This window comes from Trichoplusia ni, chromosome 4 (assembly GCF_003590095.1).
Source record: "Trichoplusia ni isolate ovarian cell line Hi5 chromosome 4, tn1, whole genome shotgun sequence".
NCBI lineage: Eukaryota > Metazoa > Arthropoda > Insecta > Lepidoptera > Noctuidae > Trichoplusia > Trichoplusia ni.
In genome coordinates this window covers 5491725-5514642 of record NC_039481.1, presented here as the reverse complement: position 1 = coordinate 5514642, position 22918 = coordinate 5491725, and the positions used below count along the sequence as shown (strand labels likewise).

The 22918-nt window shown below is 36.7% G+C and overlaps 4 protein-coding genes across 6 annotated transcripts in view; 3 read left to right on the top strand and 1 right to left on the bottom strand.

Annotated features, from left to right (window-relative positions):
* Positions 1-21167, bottom strand: part of LOC113493527 (EF-hand domain-containing protein 1-like) — a 70046-nt gene extending 48879 nt beyond the window's left edge. Inside the window, exons 1-4 of one of the 2 annotated variants that reach the window (XM_026871537.1) lie at positions 20889-21167; positions 18946-19139; positions 17113-17329; positions 10442-10597 (exon numbers count right to left, since the gene is read on the bottom strand). In XM_026871537.1, the coding sequence (XP_026727338.1) occupies positions 10442-10597; positions 17113-17329; positions 18946-19133 (561 nt within the window). In that variant the 5' untranslated portion in view covers positions 19134-19139; positions 20889-21167. Of the gene's footprint in view, positions 1-10441; positions 10598-17112; positions 17330-18945; positions 19140-19721; positions 19974-20888 lie in introns of those variants that run through there. The other variant, XM_026871538.1, reaches the window with a different exon arrangement.
* Positions 1481-2129, top strand: LOC113493541 (microsomal glutathione S-transferase 1-like). The gene has a single exon (XM_026871556.1). The coding sequence runs from the start codon at positions 1557-1559 to the stop codon at positions 2007-2009; it is 453 nt and encodes a 150-aa protein (XP_026727357.1). The 5' UTR covers positions 1481-1556; the 3' UTR covers positions 2010-2129.
* Positions 5061-5661, top strand: LOC113493542 (prostaglandin E synthase-like). The gene has a single exon (XM_026871557.1). The coding sequence runs from the start codon at positions 5126-5128 to the stop codon at positions 5570-5572; it is 447 nt and encodes a 148-aa protein (XP_026727358.1). The 5' UTR covers positions 5061-5125; the 3' UTR covers positions 5573-5661.
* The window catches only part of LOC113493529 (pseudouridine-metabolizing bifunctional protein C1861.05), a 113202-nt gene continuing 97593 nt past the window's right edge, over positions 7310-22918 (top strand). Inside the window, exons 1-3 of one of the 2 annotated variants that reach the window (XM_026871540.1) lie at positions 7310-9186; positions 22170-22406; positions 22614-22836. In XM_026871540.1, the coding sequence (XP_026727341.1) occupies positions 22179-22406; positions 22614-22836 (451 nt within the window). In that variant the 5' untranslated portion in view covers positions 7310-9186; positions 22170-22178. Of the gene's footprint in view, positions 9187-9211; positions 9637-22169; positions 22407-22613; positions 22837-22918 lie in introns of those variants that run through there. The other variant, XM_026871539.1, reaches the window with a different exon arrangement.

The following is a 22918-nucleotide window of genomic DNA, read 5'->3' as shown; positions in this document are numbered from 1 at the left end:
CGTATGAAAAAATTATACGAGAACTGAAAACCTGCTTCTTTTTTATGTCTGCTGAGAATTACTTCCTATTTAAAGAAATACTTTTCGAGTTGATTGCATATTAATTACGTACCGTCGTATCACTCTTAACTAGGTAACAGGCATCAATAATAACTTCGTGGCTGGTGCTCTAAAAAGACGTCCCAAAATTCAAATTAGCTAGGAACCCAAGTGTATCAAGACATGAGAAAAAAGGAAGACATTCAATTTATTTTTCTTTTTTCTGCAGATTTTTTGATGAGAACAGTTTATTTTATACATAAATCCAAATGTCATAATTCCTTGATAGAATTATTTATTGTACTGTTACTCTAATTATAAGTTTTCACCCTTATTCGTATAGGGTATGTACCCTTAGTGTTAGGGTGAAGGTAATGTATTTTTTAAAATTTTATTTTTTATTTTTAATGAACAAGCACACAGGTGGGATTCATGTTAATCCACATCAATGTAGATCAAAAAGAGCACTGTGATAAGTGCCCTTTTTGTTGTTGTTGAAAACAAACCTTGTGACTATTTCTGAAAGTAATTATTTGATTTTTACGCTTAAAATGGTCAAAGAAGCTTTGTTTCACTTATATTGATAATAAAATATATGCAGCTAACAATTCTCATCAAATTGCAAAATTCCCGTTTGGATTTTGAGCAAGATATTGTGGAATAAAACATTACTTTACGTGTATATTACTTACATTTAAATTATAGTCTAATGATGTACCTGATTCACAGATATCGTTTCGTTTAATCATAAATCGACTATTCGAAACAGGGTGAGGGAATGACTTTGTGATTTTTGCATTCATCGTAGCTTTATGTCGTAGTTTTGACGACCTCCGTGGTCGAGTGGCGTACGCACCGGTTTCAAGGTGTCGCTAGCTCTGAGGTCCCGGGTTCGATCCCCGGTCGGGTCAATGTAAAAATTCACATTTCTACATTGCCTCGGGTCTGGGTGTTTGTGGTACCTTCGTTGTATCTGAATTCCATAACACAAGTGCTTGAGCAACTTACTTTGGGTTCAGAACAATTGTATGTGATGTTGTCCGCATTTTATGTAGCTACGATGTTATGTTATGTGTATGTTAGCCACATAATTGACAAGATTGGATTAATGATTGAATTCAAATTAACAAAAACTGACTTTCTACTAAAAAACAACGATAGAACTGTTATCTTGTAAATCAATCCTAAAATTCGCAACTCTCTTACAAATTCTCACTTTCTGCACCACTTTATTGATACTGGGTGTTTACTTTAAATAATTTTCTATCTACAAACCGCCTTCTAGAAAAAAAAACTAGTCTGTTTTCGAAAAGACGAACTGTTTTAAAACTAAACCAAAACTGTTTTCTAAAACCTGAGGTAGAGATAACAAACAAGTTCCCAGTCACCGTGACAAGCGACTCTCGTAATATTCTTATATATACGTAAACTCTGTTTATATTTATCTTAATAAGCATTCATTTCGACGTTGAATGTCGAGCAAGTAGGAGCGTGCCGGACGTAATCAAACATTTAACATGGCGACGATATCGCTAGAGGACCCAGCGGTCCAATCGTACATAGTGTACTCCGCGGTTTTGGGTATGAAGATGTTTGCGGTAGCTTTTCTAACGGGAAAAGTACGGACAACAAAGAAGGTATTCGCTAACGAAGAGGACGCGAAAGCCTCGAAAGGAAAAGTGAAGCTCGACGATCCAGATGTAGAGCGAGTGAGGCGCGCTCACCTCAACGACCTGGAGAACATCCCGGCATTCTGGGTGCTGGGGGCTCTGTACCTGACCACGGGGCCGTCAGCCTCCTTGGCCACCACGCTGTTCAGACTGTTCACAGCGGGCCGCATCATATACACTATCGTCTACGCTGTGAAGCCACTGCCCCCGCCGGCGCGTGGAATCGCATTTGGTGTACCCCTTCTTATCAACATGTACATGGGATTCAAAGTTATTCAGACCTTTGCCAGTGCCCTGTAAGTAAGCTGCACACATTATATTAATTGTGCAACTCGATTGGGGAAGACTATTTTGTAAAAAGACTATAAATTGATGATTATTTATTAAGTTTACATTAAATATAGTTTTTATTTCTACTTTTGTCGTTTTTTTTTATTTTGGTAATTTTAACAATACTCGTAGTTTAATTGAGCAGTTTAGGAACCTATACGTATACGTTTATAATAAAAGCAATGTTTTTGACTCGCAGAAGAATGTTGTTATACCTAACCCATAAATATAAAAAGTCTAAAACGAGCACGAACCTAATCAAATTTGTTGTCTATCGGGAGTTAAATTGTACTAATCTTTGTAGAACTAGAAATAAAGTTTATATGTATGGATTATTGTGCCTCTTTCAAGCCAAAACAACTGAACGGATTTAGACAAAACTTGGTTCACAGAAAGTTTATCACCAGGATAAACACATAGGCAACAAATAGTATTTATGTAGATTTTATGTTCCTGCGGGAAAATTTTCGATTTGTGGCAGGCCATTATTAAAATTAGAATCATACACTATATTTGCCCCACCTGATTTACAAATAAGAGTGTTTTAATCTATGAGATAGTGTTATCTGAAACAAACAAATGTGAAGTACTCGTTCGATAGATATCGTTAACCTATAGCCGAGTGGTAAAGATCATAACTCAAAATTCCCTGTGCGCAACGTTTTGCAGGTTCGATCCTTGCGTAGGACAAACTTTGACTGATTGACGAAGGCATGTTCCGAGTCTGAGTATCGTTTTGAATGTAACTGGAATGCTTGGGAAAACCCCCGCAACACAAAGATTATATTCCCAATGAAGGAGTCGTTTTTTTTTTTAATATTAACTTCCTTTGTTTGTTGAAAAATACTACGATCGAGTCATTTTCGCAAATACCCATCTATGCTTTTTCTATATGGAATCTCGCTGTGTATGCGCAAGCGATTTACTTACTGTTCAGGTCAACGAAACCAGGGTGCTTTTGGTCGACGAGCGTCTGACATATCTACGGCAAGCCATTTGTGTGCGAGTCTGACTTGCAAGTAAGAGAAATATAAACAAATTGGTAGGAAGATTGTCACCCACCAACTAATACATCTATGACCGTGATCTCGATCTATAGTATAGACCGACACACGGATCGACAGACAGACATCTGCATCAGTCAGTCTCAGTAATAGGCTCCGGTTCTGCTATTTGGTTACGAAACCCTAAATAATCTATTATTATTCCTACATAACATGTCCAAGAACAATGAATATCATTACGTAACTAAAATTATTATAACATATTGTCGCTTGCACGCTATTCTGTTCAAACTGCACGAAATGTTCGCAAACATATTGATTTAATAAGTGGGTGTTATTATCTGTTTTCATGGTGCCAACGTGTACTGATATCTAACCAATGTAAATAAATTAATGTAGTGTACTATAGCTATAAATTCTGAAAGACGAGTGTGTGAGTATAATCGAAGAGTAAATAATACTAGCCTATATAATATACGTCCCACTGCTGAGCCTGAATAAGGCACGTTAGAGCATTGATCACGACGCTAGGTGTCTGCGGGTTGACGACTTCAGATTGCAATATTTGGAATCCTGGTTTCCTTTCGCTGTTTCCATTGCTTGTCAGTGGTATCTTCAAATAATAAATAAAGAACATATAACTTGGAAAAAGTAACATTAGTACTTGGCCTGCATTGGAATCGAACTTGCACCTCTAGCGTACCAGTCCATCAATAGAACAGCAAGACCACCACAACACAATCGAATGAAGAGTGATAGATTTTAGTATTTTTCTCTTTCATAGTTTCATTACGGATTCTGCTAAGTGCTTGTTTGCTGTAGAACCATTAACAAATTTCCCTATGCCTTTTATGCGCTTATATGCGCGTCAGTCTGTGTGTACGTGTAGCAGTACGTGTGGCTATTAGTAAGGCCAAGCGATAATTACAAAAACAAACAGTCATCATGACAAACGGCTATCGTATCAAGACCTGTGCATTGTTAGAATTCATCTTAATAAGCAATTATTCCATTACTGAATAGCCGAGTACGCAATCGAACATTGAACATGGTGACGAAGTGACGTCATCTCTAGAGGACCCTATACACACTAAGCCCAGTTATACACACTAAGTGTACTCCATCGAGAATATGGCCCTCATAGTAGGTGTATCTGCTGCTTAGGAGAAATGCAAGAGTTAATGTTTTGACTGTACGGATAGCCGAGGGGTTGAAGTCACCTCACCAAACTCTATGCGCGACGTGGTTCGATCCCCACGTATGACAAGCATTTGTGTGATCAACGGATGCTTGTTCTGAGTCTGGGTGTCTTTGTGCATGTGGATGTACTATCTACGTTTGTAAAACCCCCCCCGCGACACAAGGATTCAATTTCTTACTGCGGGAGTCGTTATTTAAATAAGAAAGTTATACAGGCTTATTCCATTATCGATTCGTGAATTCATAGAATTATAGCTATACCTAAAAAAAAATGTATCATGTGCTTTGAGGAAGCCAGTTGAGGAAAATTACTAAGATACGATATTCAAATCAATTATGAACTAAAGTTGTTAATTTAAAATATAGTTTGATACCTATTTCTGTCGTTTAATATTATTGTTAAGTGTAACTGATAGATTAAACTCTATCAGTTATACTTTATATCAGAGTATAAACAAAATTAATCGTTTTTTTAATACTCTGATATAACTCGTATTGGGAGCAGACAAACACAAACACTATTCTTAACAATAAGTTGGATTTTTTTATTATCTTGGTTACTAATAAGTCCGAAGAACAAAAAGAAAGCATCATATTTGCAAGCAATACAATATTAGGTCATGGATAAATTAATAATAATTTCATAATTTTTAAGGGAATTAGTAATATGATTATATCGCACTTTGATAAAATTGGCATTATGTGCCTACTCTATGCCGTCAACTAAGCATGACCAAACGATAACAGCAACAAAGCTACCCATTCACCGTGATAAACTACAATCGTAGGTATTATATACACCTTCAAAATATGTCCCAACAAGTTATTCTTCGCTGATTTTCGAGGTGGTAGCAACTTGGTGAACGCAATCAAACATTAAACATGGTGTCGATATCTCTACAAGACCCTGTGGTCCAATCGTACATGGTGTACTCCGCGATTTTGGCTATAAAAATGTTTGCAGTAACTTTTCTGACTGCGAAAGTACGGACCTCAAAGAAGGTATTTGCTAACGAGGAGGATGCGAAAAACTATAACGGACAAGTGAAGCTCAACGATCCAGATGTGGAGCGAGTGAGGCGAGCTCATCTCAACGACCTGGAGAACATCCCAGCGTTCTGGGTGCTGGGCGCGCTGTACCTGACCACGGGACCGTCAGCCTTCCTCGCCACAATGCTGTTCAGACTTTTCACCGCGGGCAGGATCGCGCACACAGTTTTTTACGCCATTTTCCAGTCACCAGCGCGCGGACTTGGATTTGCCTCGGCATTTCTTATAAACATCTACATGGGACTTCAAGTAATACTGTATTATATTAGTGCCCTGTGAGTACGGAAATATGTTTGCAATAATACGAGTAAGACTGTTGATGAGTGATTAACTAAGTTTATTTAAATAAAATGTAGTTTCGTGTACAACTTTTGTGTTATTATTTTTAGTATTTTATTTCCAAAAGCCAATTCAGTATTTTCTATCTATAAAGTGAATTTAATGAAGTCATAATCGTTCGTTTACTATTTTGTTTTTGGAACCCGATACTTTCATCAATTGGTGCTGTTGCATAGGTTCGAACTAGGCTCAATCGACAGTAAACAACGCATACACATAAAATTGGATTGTTCCCCCATCTTTCTTAAGTTCAATAGTATAATTTCGGGACGGAATTAAAATCCGAAGCAAATTAGAAAAAAAAAACAGTTTAAGGTGGACAAGGTTCAGATAATTACATTAATCCCATGAAAACTTATTATACCCCTTTAACTTTATATCTTACGGAAATTGACGCACTTAGAGCCTATTAATTACGTCATTAAGGTAAATTAGGTAATATATAAAAAAAGATAGATAGGGAGTAGGTAATATAAAGCTTAGCTCTGAGAACAACATTATCAAAGTGAAGCCAATTCAAATAGGTCCTATGTAATGTAAATATAAAGTTTTGATAAAACACTCATTAGGTAGGTATGTTTCGACTCTATAGTTAGGATAACGCTATTTATTAATGAGAGACAATAACAAAAACTACCATCAATACTATGAACAGCTAACTCGTGGAAAGACAATATTGTTAGCTGAATTTCGAGGCGAAAACAATCCAACTTAAAAAATTATGTCGATACCTCTGGAGGTTCCTACTGTCTAATAATACAAAGTGTACTACGCGGTTTCACTTATCGAGATAAAATCACGGTACCTTATCAAACGCCGATAGTACGAATAACAAGGAAGGCGGATGATGCCGAAGTCTGAAGCATCGTCCATCTGGAATTTGAGAGAGCGACCTAAACGACCGACCTGGGAAACATCCCGGAAATCTGACCAAGAGACCAAGAGGCCTTCCGCCGCCCCATCTGACGACCGAACTTAATTGGTAAATCTCGTACTCTTTTTTTCCTAAAGGCTTAATACCCTAGGCCATTGTTAGAAACACACCGTAAATCACGACAAGTCTCGCGTTAACAACCGGTCGACCGCCGCCTGCACCAAGTGCATGCAACCAGTAGGTTATGATGACGGTATCCATGAATACAATTAAGAAGAAATTTTCATTTGCTAAAATGGTAAAAGTAAGTAAAGGAAAATTCGTGCGAAAAGCCGCACACCTGAGAATTTTGTAGAGCCACATTAGGGGTGAATCAAAACTCTGACACCCGAGAAAAGGCAAAGACCGAACCAGGATCTTCAGGCTTGCAGCGTGTTTCTTTCACTTGCTCATCGTAATCGTGATAGGTAGAAAAATAAACGGTTCGAAGATTAAATAACCTAATTTTTGCAGCAAAACTAGATTTGAAAGTAGGAAACTCTAGGAACACCTACTTTATTTATTATTTGAAACATCTGCTAATTTGAACCGGTTGTTGGGCGCCATGTTCGTACTCTATGACGTTGGTTGTTTATTCGGGACTTCGATGATAACAACCAAAATATCTAGTCATCATGATGCCTAACTGTCGTTACTGCTTTTGTTTCAACAAATTGCACAATATTTATAAAAAAATCTGTAATATAATTATCCAAAAAATAATCTGAGAATTACAAAAAAGTGACATACTATGAAAAAATTTAAAAGGCGGAAACCCTTTTAAAAATGCTTTTAACCATGGTCTGTCTTCTATAGATGCACCTAGGGCTACCCCATCTCTAAAGAATCTCAGAAAAACATATATAGCTAGGGCGAGGTTGATATTTATCCAGTATTTCTCGTTTTTACTTTCTCGCTCATTCTACTTGTCTCGCTCGCTCTCTACAGTTTAAATCGCGTTGTCATCCCCAAGCTTTAACACAGTTTATACGCATTTTATGTCATGTCTATATTTAGGAAGAGACCAAAAATAAATAATTCGATGATGTTGTAATCAGTAAGTACACGTAAGTTTGTATGTTACAGATATCACAAAATTATTTCATGTTATCAATTCCTTACTCATTTATCGAATGATAAACATAGCAGATGGTATAGATAGATACTCGCAGTTGTTGGTAAGCATAATAAATTGTAATTATATCAGACAGGGTATGTAAAACTGAAGATGTAGACTTAGGGACTTTTTATTAGATTTTAAACTTTACATATGTTTTTCGTTTGTGGTCATATTTTTCTTAAAAACATTGAGCAGCGGTACTATACCTACGACATTGAAACTCACTTCGTAAAAGGCATTTTACAAACGATGTTCATCCTAACATCTACTTTCGGAGATTAAATACTTACAGCCTACCCCATTTAGCGGTGACAGGTCAGTAAACCCAGAGATTTGATACCTCCGAAACTAATTGAGTGCAAAGAACATAAAGGGCGTGTATCAGTTTACTAGCTGGCCAGTGCCGGCTATAACCGTGACAGTTCCGCTGTTCCCCGACAATAAACACATTTCTTTAAGCCCCACGACCTCCCTTTCGGCTTTATTCGGAAAGCCATTCGACGGTTTTACGGCAGCCATTCGTTTCGCATTATTGCTCTGTTATTGGATGGGAACCGCATTTTGAATTTTAAATGTGTTAGAAAATTATATATTGCAATGCAGCAACCCTTATATTAGTTTAAAAGCTGAGGTAACAAACAGCAGTAAGACCTGCAGACGAATTTAATTCGCTCTCGAATTGGACTACAGGAGTCACAGGCTTGGACTGAGCAACTCATACTTTGGTATCACGTCACTTAAATGTACAATGATTATGCTTGTTTTATTACACTGTACTGATAAGTTTCAAGGTTGAGATATGATGCAATACCAACTAAATAACAACAGGTAATATCTACAGGTGCTTCATTGCTGATAAACGAATGTGATTATGTAATGCAGGCAAGGCTTATTATTCTTGTCATGTAGATATCGCAGGAACGTTGGGATATAAAACGAATCTAAACATTTATTGGCATTATTTAGTGTGGCATAATACACATTAGTTTTCTTCATACATTATTTCTAACAGAACTGCATAGAAAAGAAGATAAACAACGGTAACCTACAAGAAACCAACCTGGCCTAGTATTCTCATCTTATCGATTTTTTATGCTTTATCAGTAAATAGTAAATGTGAATGTGCATTATAAAAGGTACAATTTTATGTTAACAGAAATATTTCGCACAATTGTAATTTATTGCGGTGTACAAACACCAAGGCCACCAGCACCATATTTTATAAAACAAAGTGTAAAAACCCAGCGAAAATTAAACAAAATAGACAACCAGTAGGAGCTTGCAGTTGTAGATACTCTTCTACTAACGAGTGAACTTATTTCAATATTTACCTACTCATCTAGGTACAGTGCGAGAATTGCAGTCGGCGACACTTCAATAAAAGTCACTTCTGTAACCGTTACTTACTAAAATTGAAGTAAGAGACTCGAAAACCACTTAACGCTGAAACGTTGGCTTTCTCTGAGAGGATTTCTAATCCTCTAAGCAATAAATTCTTAGGATATTTGGGCGTTCACAAAGGTCGGTATTGAATTTAAAATAATAAAATGTATATTACACTGTCTGATCAAACGTTTAATTAAATAATACTTAGTTTTTACGTTGAGACAAATTTTGTGAATACTTTTAGAATGGAATAACTATAACTAGCAACAGAACACACGTTTAGTAATTTCATTTTGAAAGTAAAAGCACATGGCAATCTCTACTGCTATATACATACCTGCTGCAAAAACGAAATCAGTGCTACATAATATCAAAAGTAAGAAATATAAAAACAAATAAGTCGCCGTCGCCATATTGCCGACCTATGATCTTCAACGAGAGCGCGCAATAGCGGGCCCCACTCGCGGTCTCCGTCCGAGCGCGACCTTGCACCGCGCACAAATTAAATAACCTAAAAATAGTTCGCCGCGTTGTCGACTATCCGTATTCCTGACTCCCGTTTATTTCTATATATTTTGTGACAGGGTAAGATAATTACGTTTCTTTGCATGTGTTTTGTACTTAAATCAACCCTAACAGAGTAAAAGCAACAACATTTAGCTTGGCCCGTTTACCATGCAGTATTCCCACTAACAAAGCATCAACTCATTTAAAATCCTGTTTATAAACGAGTCGTGGTGAGAGCGAGACAGCACGATAGGTTATTGACCGTCTAGTTGATGGTATTGCCAATGTGTTTAGCCGTTAGATTACTTTGTTGTGTACCGTTCACTCGCGTGGAACTGATTATGGTGTGACGTAACAAGATAAACACAGGTGGCACTGTTTATTTTTGATCAAAGTGAAAATGAGCTAAGTCAAGGCTTTTGATTGTTCGGGAATAACCTGTGTCCTTCCCTGTAAGAACGGATAGGTTATCATGGCACCGTCACATAGGCGTGAGCTTCAAATTTAATACAATTACAAATGATAAACTCATACAAATATAAAAAGCACATTAATTCTTGAACTACAACATTTTGGTATGCCAACGGGCACATATTGTGTAACGCATCTCATTCAACACTGCTTTATTTGCTAAACCATGAATCTCCTCATTATCCTCTGGTCTAATATGGAATTCATTGCACTACTACGCTATACATTCACCTGACTCGAGCGTGAATTAGACTCATATCGTCACCTTTTCCATCAATTAGTCTGCCGGCTTATATTTAAGCTAGAGCTTCTTGTTTATAACTGGTCGACAAACACAGTGACAGTTTATCTCTCTACTTACTAATAACTTCTACTTTATACTTAATAAGGTCCAAATAAAAATGGTACGTACCTTTGTGAATAGATCGCAGGACACAGTATGGAATACTTTCCCATAAATACAGATGTCCTTGCCGACGTCGAGATCTTTCCAATGCCAAAACTCGCCGAGGTCGTTCTTGGGTATTTTTCCTCTTTTCACCAACCTCCCTTGCCATATACCAGAGTTCTGTAATCATAATTATTTATGTTAAGGTCACCAATACTATACTGACGTGGTTAAATTATTGATTCACTTCGTTTTGGGCTAGTTATTTTTTTAATTGAATAAAATGGTTCCTATTAGTACATAATTAGAGTTCAAACATCCTTTTTATAAACATAAACGATCCGTTATGGGATAAAAATATGAGAAAAGTGTTATCATCTCGATCATTATTAATACTAATAATTTCCTTAAGACACAATAATAGAAAGGAAATGATTAAGAAGATGTGGGCTGAAGCGCGCCGTCTCTCGCTCTTAGCTCCAAGCTCAATAGGTTTACCAAACTCGAATGATCCATTATAAGAATTGTGCAGATTTTTAAACAAAATGATTGGCGATTTTTGTACCACTCTCGCCTGAAAGGAAATTTACCGAGCTCCAGGAACTTTCGACAAACTCAATTTCCGATGAGTTCGAAAAATGCTAAATTTTTTTGAGTTCACAAATGTGCACAGTGACTTTGCATTAATATTTTTTCCAACAGACATGGTTGATAATGGAAATAGTTATTGTTATGCATTTTAGCGTAATAAAACATTAATTTAATATTAACTTTGAAATGTACATAACTATCTTACCATACCTTTTATTTACCATAGTTAGAGAAGGACAGAGGAAGTCTCTCTACGAGTAATAAAACAATTAGATACCTATTCAAATATATGTTAAAAAAAAAAAAGGAAATTCAATTTTTTGTACTTATTCCTCGGATCAGTCAGCAGTTATAGTACTTTAGTACGGTGACAATGATTCATGTATATTAACTTATTTAGAGTACGTCGACACTATCTCACATGTTTGCGGAGATAAAATCATTTTTGTGTGAATAATAGCGGCCGGCCATTCACGGCAAGAGATACAGAACAAAGCCGCGTGCAGCTGCCTCGCGACGCATTCATCGCGAGACAAATGCGTGCTCATTTGCAAGCTCCGTTTCAGATTCGCTTACAATTGCTACAGTATTTTCCCATTCGTAAACGTCATACGGAATGAAAAAGATTTATTGCTACTGACAGGTTTAATCGAAAATTTAAATTGTGTTGTCAATATAGCATGCACTCTTAATATAACGTTTTGATATTGTTATGTAAAGCTCGTGGCTAAGTTACAACTGCACGTTGTTGCAAGTTGATCGATCACAGGTTGCTATGCTTGATGTTGTTTGTCCGTGGATGGGTGACTATCTACGTCATAAAAAGTTCTTTCGTTTCGAAAAGCCCCTTAAAATGCATTTTGGCGGCCGCTATGTACACTTTTTTAACTTTCGTTACGTGTAGTCTAACAAGTCTAAAATTAGTCAACTAGCAAGCTAAAAGTTTAACGACCAGTCTAAGAAGTATCGTGTTGCTCAACTGGGTTGAGGAGGTCAGATAGGTAGTAATAATAATAATAATAATAATAATAATCTTTATTGTCATAAAAAAGTACATCAATATTTTTGAAGTCTCTGACACCCGTGCTAGGTACGTAACCTGTGTTACGGGAGTCAGCGCCCTCTTCCACTTTTAAGGAGCTTACGTTTTATGAGCAATAGAAACTTAACTAACTAACAGAAGGAAAGAAAATAAAACAAAAAAAAAAAAAAAAGTGCAAGCAAACAACAAACAGAACTGAACAACTCAATTCACATGTAGGTAGGAGTGAGGGTGGGTGAGTGTAGATTTGTGTGTGTGTGTGTGTGTGTGTGTGTGAGGATGTGTGTGTGTGTGTGTGTGTGAGAGTGTGAGTGAGTGAGAGAGGATGTGTGCAACAGGTGAGGGTGGGTGAGTATGAGAGAGGGTGCGAGTATGTGTTGTGAAGGTGTATATGTAAATGTGGAATATTTGTGTGTTTGAACATTGTCGGGAACGTAAGATTTTATTATGCTTAAAGAGTTAAGTGCGTTTTTTAACTTGAGTTAGGAGAATCTTGTTAATATATTTTCAGTTTCGTCATATGTAAGGGTTTGTAGCCATTGTTTCAGACTTAGCTTAACTTTATTAAGAGTAAGGTTGTGGATTGAAAGTTTCCTATTTATTTTATTGTATAAATATAAGCTTTGCGCAAAAAAGTGTCTTTGTGCTAGCGCGGAGCGACATCTAATAGGTCTGTAGATAAAGAAACCAGTACGCCGAATTGAGGATGTAGGAGTAACGTCCGAGGGTATCGTGGAGTGTCGACGTAAGACAGTGCGGAGGATATAGAGTTGCCTTACTGTAAGAACTTGAGTGTCCGAGTACAGCTGGACAGTGGGATAGTCTCTTTTTCGGAAGCTCATTACTTTAAGGACGGCTCGTTGTGCTCGTTCCACTTGTAACATAACAGTTTTAAAGGTCCCTCCCCACACGGGTATACAATAAGTTATTATTGACTCACCCAGAGAACAATAGACCATGGATGCTGTTTTCTGGTCCGCAGAGTACCTTAGTTCTCTAAATAAATAGACCAGTTTTCGGAGTCTGCCACATACAGCGTCCGTGTGCATACGCCAATCTAATTTCTCATCAATGTTAACACCTAAGTATTTTATAGTACTGACCATATCCAGTTCTCTGCAGTTGCATCCATGAGCAATTTGACATGTGTGAGCAATTAAATTATTTGGAACCGATGAAGATTTGGATGTTTTAGGTGGTAGGAACTGAATTACTTTGGTCTTGGTAACATTTAACGTTAAAAGGTTGAGCGTAAGCCATTTCATTACGTGTTCTAAGGAAGTCTCGGCACTCTTCTTAGCAGTGGTCCAGTCTTTATCGTATATTAAAAGAGCTGTGTCATCGGCATAGCAGAATATGTCACAGTTATCGAGAGATAATAGGCAGAGGTCGTTAATATAAATTTGGAACAATGTAGGCCCTAATATGCTACCCTGTGGTATGCCGTAACAAGTAAATTGCTCACTACTGGTAAAGGAATCAATTTTTACACATTGGCTACGATCACTAAGGTAATCTTTAAAAATATTGAGGATTACCCCACGGATACCCATGAGCTCCATCTTAGACACTAGTTTCGGGATAGAGACGGTGTCAAAAGCCTTGGTCAAATCTAGAAAGACGCCATAGCATTTTAAGCGATTGTCTATTTTATTGACCAAGGTATTGACGAAATCGATGACAGCATCCTCCGTGGAGACACATGAGCGAAAGCCGTATTGATTTTTTGCAATTAAATTATTTTTTGTCATAAAATTAGTAAGATTCTTGTTTAGAATTCTCTCGAAGATCTTGGATAATGAGCTAAGTACTGAGATAGGGCGGTAATTAGACACATCATCTTTAGCCCCTGATTTATAAATAGGATGAACAATTGCACGTTTGAAAGCCCTAGGAAAGATACCAGAATCAATGGCACAGTTAAAAATATGAGCTATGACCGACGACAGAGTGTCACAAGAAAGTTTTAATACTTTATCTGATATATTGTCCCATCCAATTGCGCAGTCATTTCGTAAATTTAAAATTAAACTTTTCACTTGCGTTTCGTCAACTGGTGGAATTACGAGCGAATTAACGGGGGATGGAGAGAGATTTTGGTACGGGTCAATGTAGACAGGCTGATTGTGAAGAATTTTTGAGGCTAGATTTCTACCTACGTTGATGAAAAAGTCATTAACATTATTAACAGATGTGGTAGGATTCTCGGATGATTTTAACAAAGCGTTAGGAGAATGTCGTTGTTGATGGCTGTGTGTAATGTGCTTTATTACTTTCCATGTAGCCTTTGGATTGTTTTTAGCTTTGGTAAACTCTGCTTTTTCATAGGCCCTTTTTAGTTTTTTTATTAGCGAATTATAAAAATTACGATATCGAGAATACGTTATTTTCAATGTTAAATTATCTGGGTTTTTTTTAGCTTTGCGATGCATTTTATCACGATTGCGTAAGCAACGGAGTAAACCTGCTGTCATCCAAGGCTTGATGATAGTTTTTCGATTAGGAATTATAATAGTCTTAGAAAATTCATTTAAAACCGAATGTATGTCCGAGATAAAAGTGTCCGTAGCTAGATTAGGGTCTAACATACTGAATATGTGATTGAAATCAAAATTATCTAGCGCTTTTTTAATAGCGTCATAATCATAACGTAATGATTTTCTCGTCGTAGGAGATGCGGCAGTTTTACGTAAGCTCAAGAGTAGTACGACTGGTAAATGGTCCGTAACATAAGTGTCTATAACAATAACTGTGGCGGGAGTCTTGGTCCGTAACATAACATGATCAAGGCAGTTAGATATTCTGGTAGGGATTGTATGAGCAGGAAGCAGACCAAGGGTAGGTAGCTCCTTGTAAAAAACTGGTACTTAGCTGCATCCAGTTAGACTGAAAGCCGACCCCAACATAGTTAAACTTCTTTACTATTATTTAAAGAAGTTTACGAAGCCTTCGGATAAACATTGGTTAGGAATATATTATATGTAGTTCATGAAAGTTATGCTACGGTATGTAGAGTTATGGTGATGTATGAGTCGTAGATGACACGCCTTCACATGACGTAATGCAGATAATTCGGTAACGCTGGTACGACGCTCGGCGTAACGGCGGCGACGGTGCTACGACCGCGCTACACCAAGATAGGATACTAACTCAATCAAATAAGGTTTAATATTTCTGTCTCGGATTGGAGTTTTCTTCATTATATACATATGTATATCGCATTTTCAAACATGTACGAGCTTTTTCTACATGTATGCTGAGAGTAATCATAATTTCATATGTCGTAATGCGGCCGAAGAATATTATTTTATGAACATAACTGAAAGCTTCATTAACCTTTAAAAGGTCGCGTAGTGTATTGTGGGTATATGTCAAAAACCTACGCAAATAAAACTTTGCCGGAATACTCAGTTAAATGCAGCCACATACGCGACTTTTTTAAATAAAGCCTTTTTGGTAAAACAAAGGTTCATGTTCAGACGCGCTTATGAAGGTGGTGAAATAGTTTAGTAGGGTCGGTGTCGGCACTAGATTGGGCATGCTAAGGATAATATTGTTTCAAGGAACACGCGGCGCCGCAATGGCCACATAGAATAACAAATAAGAAAAAGAAAATCAATGCGAGTAGTATTCTGCAGAATAAGCGAAGACAGTTAAATTGCATTTTGCCCGGAGGAGATACAATCGGCTGCATCAATAGGGTGGTGTTTTAGGGGCATTAACTTTATAAATTAAATTTCTATTATACAGATTGCATCGTTATTTATTATATATGTAGTTTTAAATTTTATTTAATTTCCTATAATTTAACCTCAGGGATTTGATAATATAACCATTCTCAATAGGCGTACGTTTTCTAATCGGCAAAAGTATAATTTAACTTGCAAAATAACACGATACCGATATCACTGTCAAAAATGACATTTTCTCTTCGTGCTAAAGTCAGTTTTTGACAGCGATATCGGTAGCGCAACGTTTTCGCAAATAAGACAATACTGCGGACTACATCGCTTGGAATAAACAGTTGACTGTAATTTGACTCCGGCAGAAAACAAGCTAAGACTTCACAAGTTTCAACTTGTCTTTCGTCGGAGAGATCTCACAGTTTTGGGACGAAAATAGGTGGCCTAACACTAGTTCTTAAAATATTACAGTTGTGGAAAAGAGAAGTTGCTCTGTGCCATGTAGTTTTTCCTAACATTTCTAATGCAACAAACATTCTTTGACCAAATTTGTTGTTTAAAGTCAAGCATAAACGGTTAACGTTCTCTCTGTACTTCCAGAAGTACTGCTAGTCGTAGACCGCGCGGTTTCAAATCCAGTCATTTAAATATGCCATTGACAATACGTTTCAAAGTGGATAGCGAATAAATAAATACTAATAAGAAATGTCATTTGTTTCTTGTGGAAACTAAGGTAAACAAGATAGCTGTTTCGTGTTTATACATCATAAAAATAAACTCGCAAAAATGTGTGTTTAAAAAGCTAATTTGAGTGAAAATTGCGGTAGTTACAGCTGCAATATAATTTATATAATTATATTGTAATTGCCTTACATCTATGTATATAATTATGTAAAGCTTAGGATACCTACTTCAAAATCTAAGTAATCAATGTAAAGGGGTTTGACTAGTCAATCATAAAACTGTGCCTCATTTTGCTTTAAAAAAAATGTTGCCTTATTTAAATATTCAATTTATGCAGCTACGGCACGGTCACGGAGTTAGTTTTAAACGTTATTGAAGACCCAATCAGCGCGGTGCACTGGCGTTTAAGTGTTTTTCGATTTCCGAACGGAACAATTGTTAGTGCGATGCGTTTTTGTTTCGTATTGATATTTATTCGTTGATTCTTATTGTGCATATTATTTTACGGTAACTCGACTTTTATATAAAACTGAAAATATGTTACAGAAGACTTTGTATACTTGTATTTACTAAAATAAGCCTTGCTTGGTGATCTATACAACATGTTCAATCAATTTAAATGTTCTAACTTTATCAAAGTGCTATGATTTCCTAACCATAAAGGATAAAAAAAAAACATTAATTTGTCTAATTACCTGAACTCGAGGTTCCATAACAGTAACCGTGTCATCTTCTAGAAAGTACACGATGTTAACGATCCGAACTCGGTAGTTTTCGTCAGGATTGTCAAACACGGGCTGTTTGAAGAAAGCCGTGAAGTTGAGGCAGCGTTTGTCGTAATGCACCCAGTGGGGGACCACGGCCGGCAGGGCTGGCTGCTTCACACGCCCGTACGTCAGCGACGGGTCATAGCTAGAAAGAGTAACGTGAAGTATTATAACTGGTCATATACGTTGAGGGAGGAAAAAAACGGGTGATTAAGAATCGGACTGAGTATAAAAAGTACTAATTCAATGTAGTCCTTGTGACGTAACAATTTCGTAATGTATACACAATCGTGACGTCACGCGTAAGTTCTATTCAGTGTTAACTCTGACGGATATTGAAAAAAAAAACATCATTCCCATTCTATACGTTTAGCTACTTATTTCAGTTTGTCATTTAATTCGCAGTAAGTTAACGAAAAATTAAATCATAATGCCTCATAAATTTACAGAATAAAAAAAGTAGCGCCCCCGTGTCAAATAATACGTAAATAGCAAAAATAATACAACACACAAAGTACTTATTTATCATTAAAACTGTTTTAAATTCATAAAAACATGTGAATATTATTTAAAAATATTAAACTTGTCACGAAATATAAAACTTTATTGTTATTTAAATGAGAAGTCTGTGGATTTTCATTTACGCTGCCGGCTGAAAAATTCATTTACGTCGAACATAAATGAAATTTTTAATTTCCGCTCTTGTGTTTTGGTCTTCCGCTCTTCTATACACAATAGTTCCTGTAATGGGTTGCCGACAAAAACTTCTATTGTTAACTAAAATTGTATGAAAAAAGACTGAACTTTCTGACTGAATAATAAAGTCTTAAATCCTTCTTATAATAAGTCTAGCACAGGAAAGAAAACTTTTTCGCTTAACCTCGTCCAATTTCCGCGTAGCATTAAAATTGTACAGCCCACAGATAGTTTCGAGTTGTACATGTTTGATTAATGTTTGTATCTTGCACGGCACAAGTAAAAATCCCGTGAGGCTAAACTTTCCTTCAAATGAAACCAACCGCATTAACATCAGTTCACTTGTTTTGAAGCCGACATGGGACACACAAAGGCTTCACAATTTTATTATACGCCTTTGTCACGAGCTTAAAAAAAGTAAACAACGAGATATGTAGGGCAAGCTCCATCAACATGTTTTGTTCGCAAAAAAGGGTAAATACGTTTTTATTAAGCTGTCGAATTAAATATTTAAAAGGCTACGTATGTAAAGTGAGTGCGTAAGAAATATTCCATATATTAATTCTCAAATACGCCATGTTTCTGACTCAGAATATGTTGATAAAAGGTTATCGACATTTGTGGACCCCGCGAGTTGGAGGAACATTCCAAGGGATAGCCGGAGGAGTGACTTCGAATTCTTAGTGGATGATTGCCAAATAATTATGTGCCTACTATCGAATATTTCAGTCGGCTGTTCGTTGGCACTCGACAAACGACTATTTTCTCTAGTTCAGGCCAACTACGCCGCGCGCCTGAATAGTTAGAATAGCAAATTTGAATAACGCGTTATTGCTACTTATACTTGATAGGAACACGTTGCAAGATATTGCTTTTACATTTAATGAGAACCTGATCCTTTTCGAAGTTTGTTCACACCAAAGGAGCATTTCTAAAATTTAAGTCCATTAGACCTTTATTTAAGTACTTATTTAAATTACATTGTGTTCATAAATATGCATATAACTTAACATAGTGTGAAAGGTTTGCCTCCATTACCTATATTATACTGTAAATATGACTTACTTGACTGAATCCTCTGGTAGGGCGAAGGCGTTACTATCGACGTCGGTGGCGGTGCCCCCCGGGCCTCGGATGTTCGTGTCATGGAATCTGTGTCCCTGGTAGTAGCGCAGAGAACTTTTTATGTGATATTGCGTCTTTGTCGGATCCGAGAACGTTAGACCCGGTAGTTTTGGAAGTCCCCAGGCCATCGCGAACTTTAACAAACGTTTGATGTTAGTAAACTATAACTACGCATCGAACTACGCTGTCGAGTGGCACATAAAAATATGTATGTACTCAGGTCTCAGTTATAGTATACTTCAAAATTTAAGAATTTTTGATAGATTGTTATTCAACTGTTAGCTGGCCTGTTGGTCTAGTGGTCAGCGACCTTGACTGCCAGATCGTAGGTTGTCGGTTCGATTCCCACCCAGGACCAAAGTTTGTGTGAAGAGCACGTTTTATTATTCTGTCTGGGTGTAATTTATTTAGATTATGCATGTAGGTACCTAGTAAGTAGTCATGGCAGAAATCATAATACAAGTTTTGCCGTAATTTAAGACTAGATGGCGTTGTTTGAAAGTTTTGGAATATATAATAAAAATATAAGTATATGATGCTTAGGTAGGTAATTTATAACTAGAGTGCGTTTGCTGATCCAGGCCTGCGCAACCTCTGCAGACTAACAACTAAAACAAAATACACTTTAATAAAGGCTCTTAACTAAACTATAACCGCACTACATGCTGACTAACTTCGTTTTATTCGTGAAAGCAACATTCAACAACTTGATATACCTATATTCGTTTCTCTTTTGTCTCCCAACGAGTGGCACTGTGAGGGTAACCAACTAGCATAGTTATTTACTTAACATTTGCTTTAGAAACGGTTCCACTTCTCCATGTTAGATAAATCTACTCAAACTTCAGTGAAATGCCCCGCAGCTGTATAATGTCACTCTAATACATTTTAGGGTATGTGACATGTGTAGCTCTACGAATTATGTTTATAACTGAAAATGAAAGCAAATTTTATGGAAAACTAATTGAAATTGCTTTTTATCTGGTTGTCGCTCACAAAATTATTATAATTGTAATTGATTAAATAAATTATAATTATTTAATGAAAGATACAAAATAAAAAATGTCATATACTTCAACATGTAATTAATTTAGACTAAAAATGACCTAAATTCAAAAGTCATGAAACGGCAAACGCAACTTTTGTAAATCAATAGATTATTCGTTAAAAAATCTGCACATAAAGACTCCTATACGCAAAGAAAACACGGGTTTTGAAGATTGAATGTTAAATAAATGCGGTATATCCATGCTTATAGGGTGTATGTATGGAAAGATAAGCCTTAAACGTGTTGAAACCGGTCGATCTCCTCGATCCAAGTGTATCACGTTCACGCATCACGCAATGCAGGAAGCGTTGCTCGCACTAAGGAAATTAACCGGTCTGATGGTATTACGAGGGTGGAAATGTTCTTACCTACTTCATTCCATTAATACATTATCGCGTTTTTACTAAAAAGGTATTTTAATAAAAGAAATCTTTAATAAATGAAGATAGATGGGGTGAAAACAAATCATGTTTATATTTCGCGCATTTTTTTATTATAATTTCTATTAACTTTCTTTTATGAGTAGTGACTTAAAGTATATAGATTAAAATTACCATACTTTAAGAAATAAATAATAAGTAACTATATTATAAAGCGTACATATTTATGTGCTAGTAGGTACTTGTATTTATGCGTACCTGTATACTTTATAGGAACAGAAATATCAATATTTTCAAAACATGGACTATTCAAATTCTATGAATACTGATTCGTTATTTTTAGGAACTAACTATTATACAATGTTCATAACACAACATAATGTTGCTTAGAAACTCGCGTAGGTAGGCTCTAAATGCCGACAGAGGGTATTACGGACAAAATAATAAAAACTTACCTAAAATAGAACGCAGAAGATATAAGTTGATGTGAATAAATAACTATGTTTTATAAAACCAAACTAAGACGAAAATACAACGAAACAGTCGCTTCGAAAAAATAAGCAAATATGACAGCACTGTTGTCGGGAAGACAGCTGCTTGAATTATAAACAATGTGTTGCTAGGCGATGATCCCCAAAGTTTGTTGTTACGAGCCACCTCTTTGTTGACAATCAATAACCTTATTTGAGACCAAGTTCTCCCGTAGTTCCCTAGCTTGCTAGTTCCCGCACATGCGTCGCGACGTGGTTTTCAAGTGCACTTAAATTAGCATGCATCGAGGGGCTGTTGTGCCCCGGTCACTGACCTGTTTATAATATACTGAATAAAGTCAGTGATTAATTGAAGTATCGAATACAAAATGATTGGAAATCCAATTCTGTACGCATAAACAGCAAGATTATATACAGTACATTACCACAGTACCATTTAAATTTATTAAACACAAACTTTTAAGATAGTATTGTATTTGTATAGAATCGTATCTACGTCTAGCCGTAGACATATATCTAGACTAAGTCGGTTCAAATCCTCGACTATGTAGGTATTGCTGGAACCACTGTCTAGACATAAAACCAGTCTAACAGAAGCCAACTTTCTGCACGAGATAATACTTGATAAATATATTGCTGAAAACGATTATAGGTGAAAAGGTACAAAAAGTGTTTTATTAGCCACAACGGCAGGTGAAATGTGAGAGACATAGATGGGCCCTATAGCGGGACGTTGATTAATGTGCTCCGGCTGTGAGCACCGATAGATGGCCTTTATCAAAAGTGTCGAAGTACAGCGTCACTCACACAAGCCACCGTAATTGGGGCTTCATGCATAAATAATCTCGTATGTAACTCATGCTGGCAATTTATTATATTTTTCAACATGTTGTTAATACCAATTGAGTTCCCAAAATTTCACTCATCTATGGATGTGCTAATTAATACCAGTTATAAAACTAAATTCGTGTAACATCTTTAGGTAAATAATACCAGAATTTAGAACATAAATACAACAACATTCGATATAAATGAAAACCACTTCTCAACACAATTGCTGTTAATTGAACTTTGCTGAAACTACATTCAAGCTTCTGGCTGTGATAGAAAGCAAAGTCAACAAACAGTCACAGTTCGCCGGAGCTGAATAATAGTTCTTGCTTCGATTTACCTCGCTCGTTTCCTCTTAAATACTATCCGCCGTATTTTTTCAGCAATCATTAATGAACTGAGTTCTATTTTTAGGGAATCAAGATGGCGTACTTAGCCAAGTACGTATCGAGTGGATCACGGATGATTGCACTTTGTCAAAGGGGGTACAGCTCGGCAGTTTCCCCTTTCGTTTTTTCTGAAGAGATTCGCCATGCAAAGTCAAAAGCCTTGCCGATAGTCGCTCTCGAATCTACAATTATCACACATGGGATGCCTTATCCGCAAAATTTGGAAACTGCGAAACAAGTCGAGAATATCATCAGAGATAGAGTAAGTTACGAAATATTTTTGCTCTGATAAATAGCTACATTTGAAATATTGTTTTAATGCTACGTTTCGTAGACCTTGCGTAGCGCTTAGTGCACAAAAAGTGAAGACTTCACGTCATGTCTGCTTAAATAAATGGCTACGAGATTTATTTGTTTTAAAAAGAGTTTCATATGCTTCTTTTTGTAAGAGATTAATTATGTTTCGCAGGGCGCGATACCAGCTACTGTAGCAATTCTTAAAGGTCAGCTGACTGTGGGCCTCTCGGATGAGCAGTTGTCGTACCTCGCTCAGGCTCAAGGAGTGGTGAAAGCATCTCGACGGGATCTAGCGCCCATCATGGCAGCTCAGCTAGACGGGGCCACCACCGTGGCCGGCACCATCATCGCAGCGAAACTCGCAGATATACCTGTCTTTGTGACTGGTGGGATAGGTAATATATTCCGAAATTTACTTTAACAACTTTGCCATTGAATATTTTCGAACATTTTAGAACCTTTTAAATAATTGTGTCT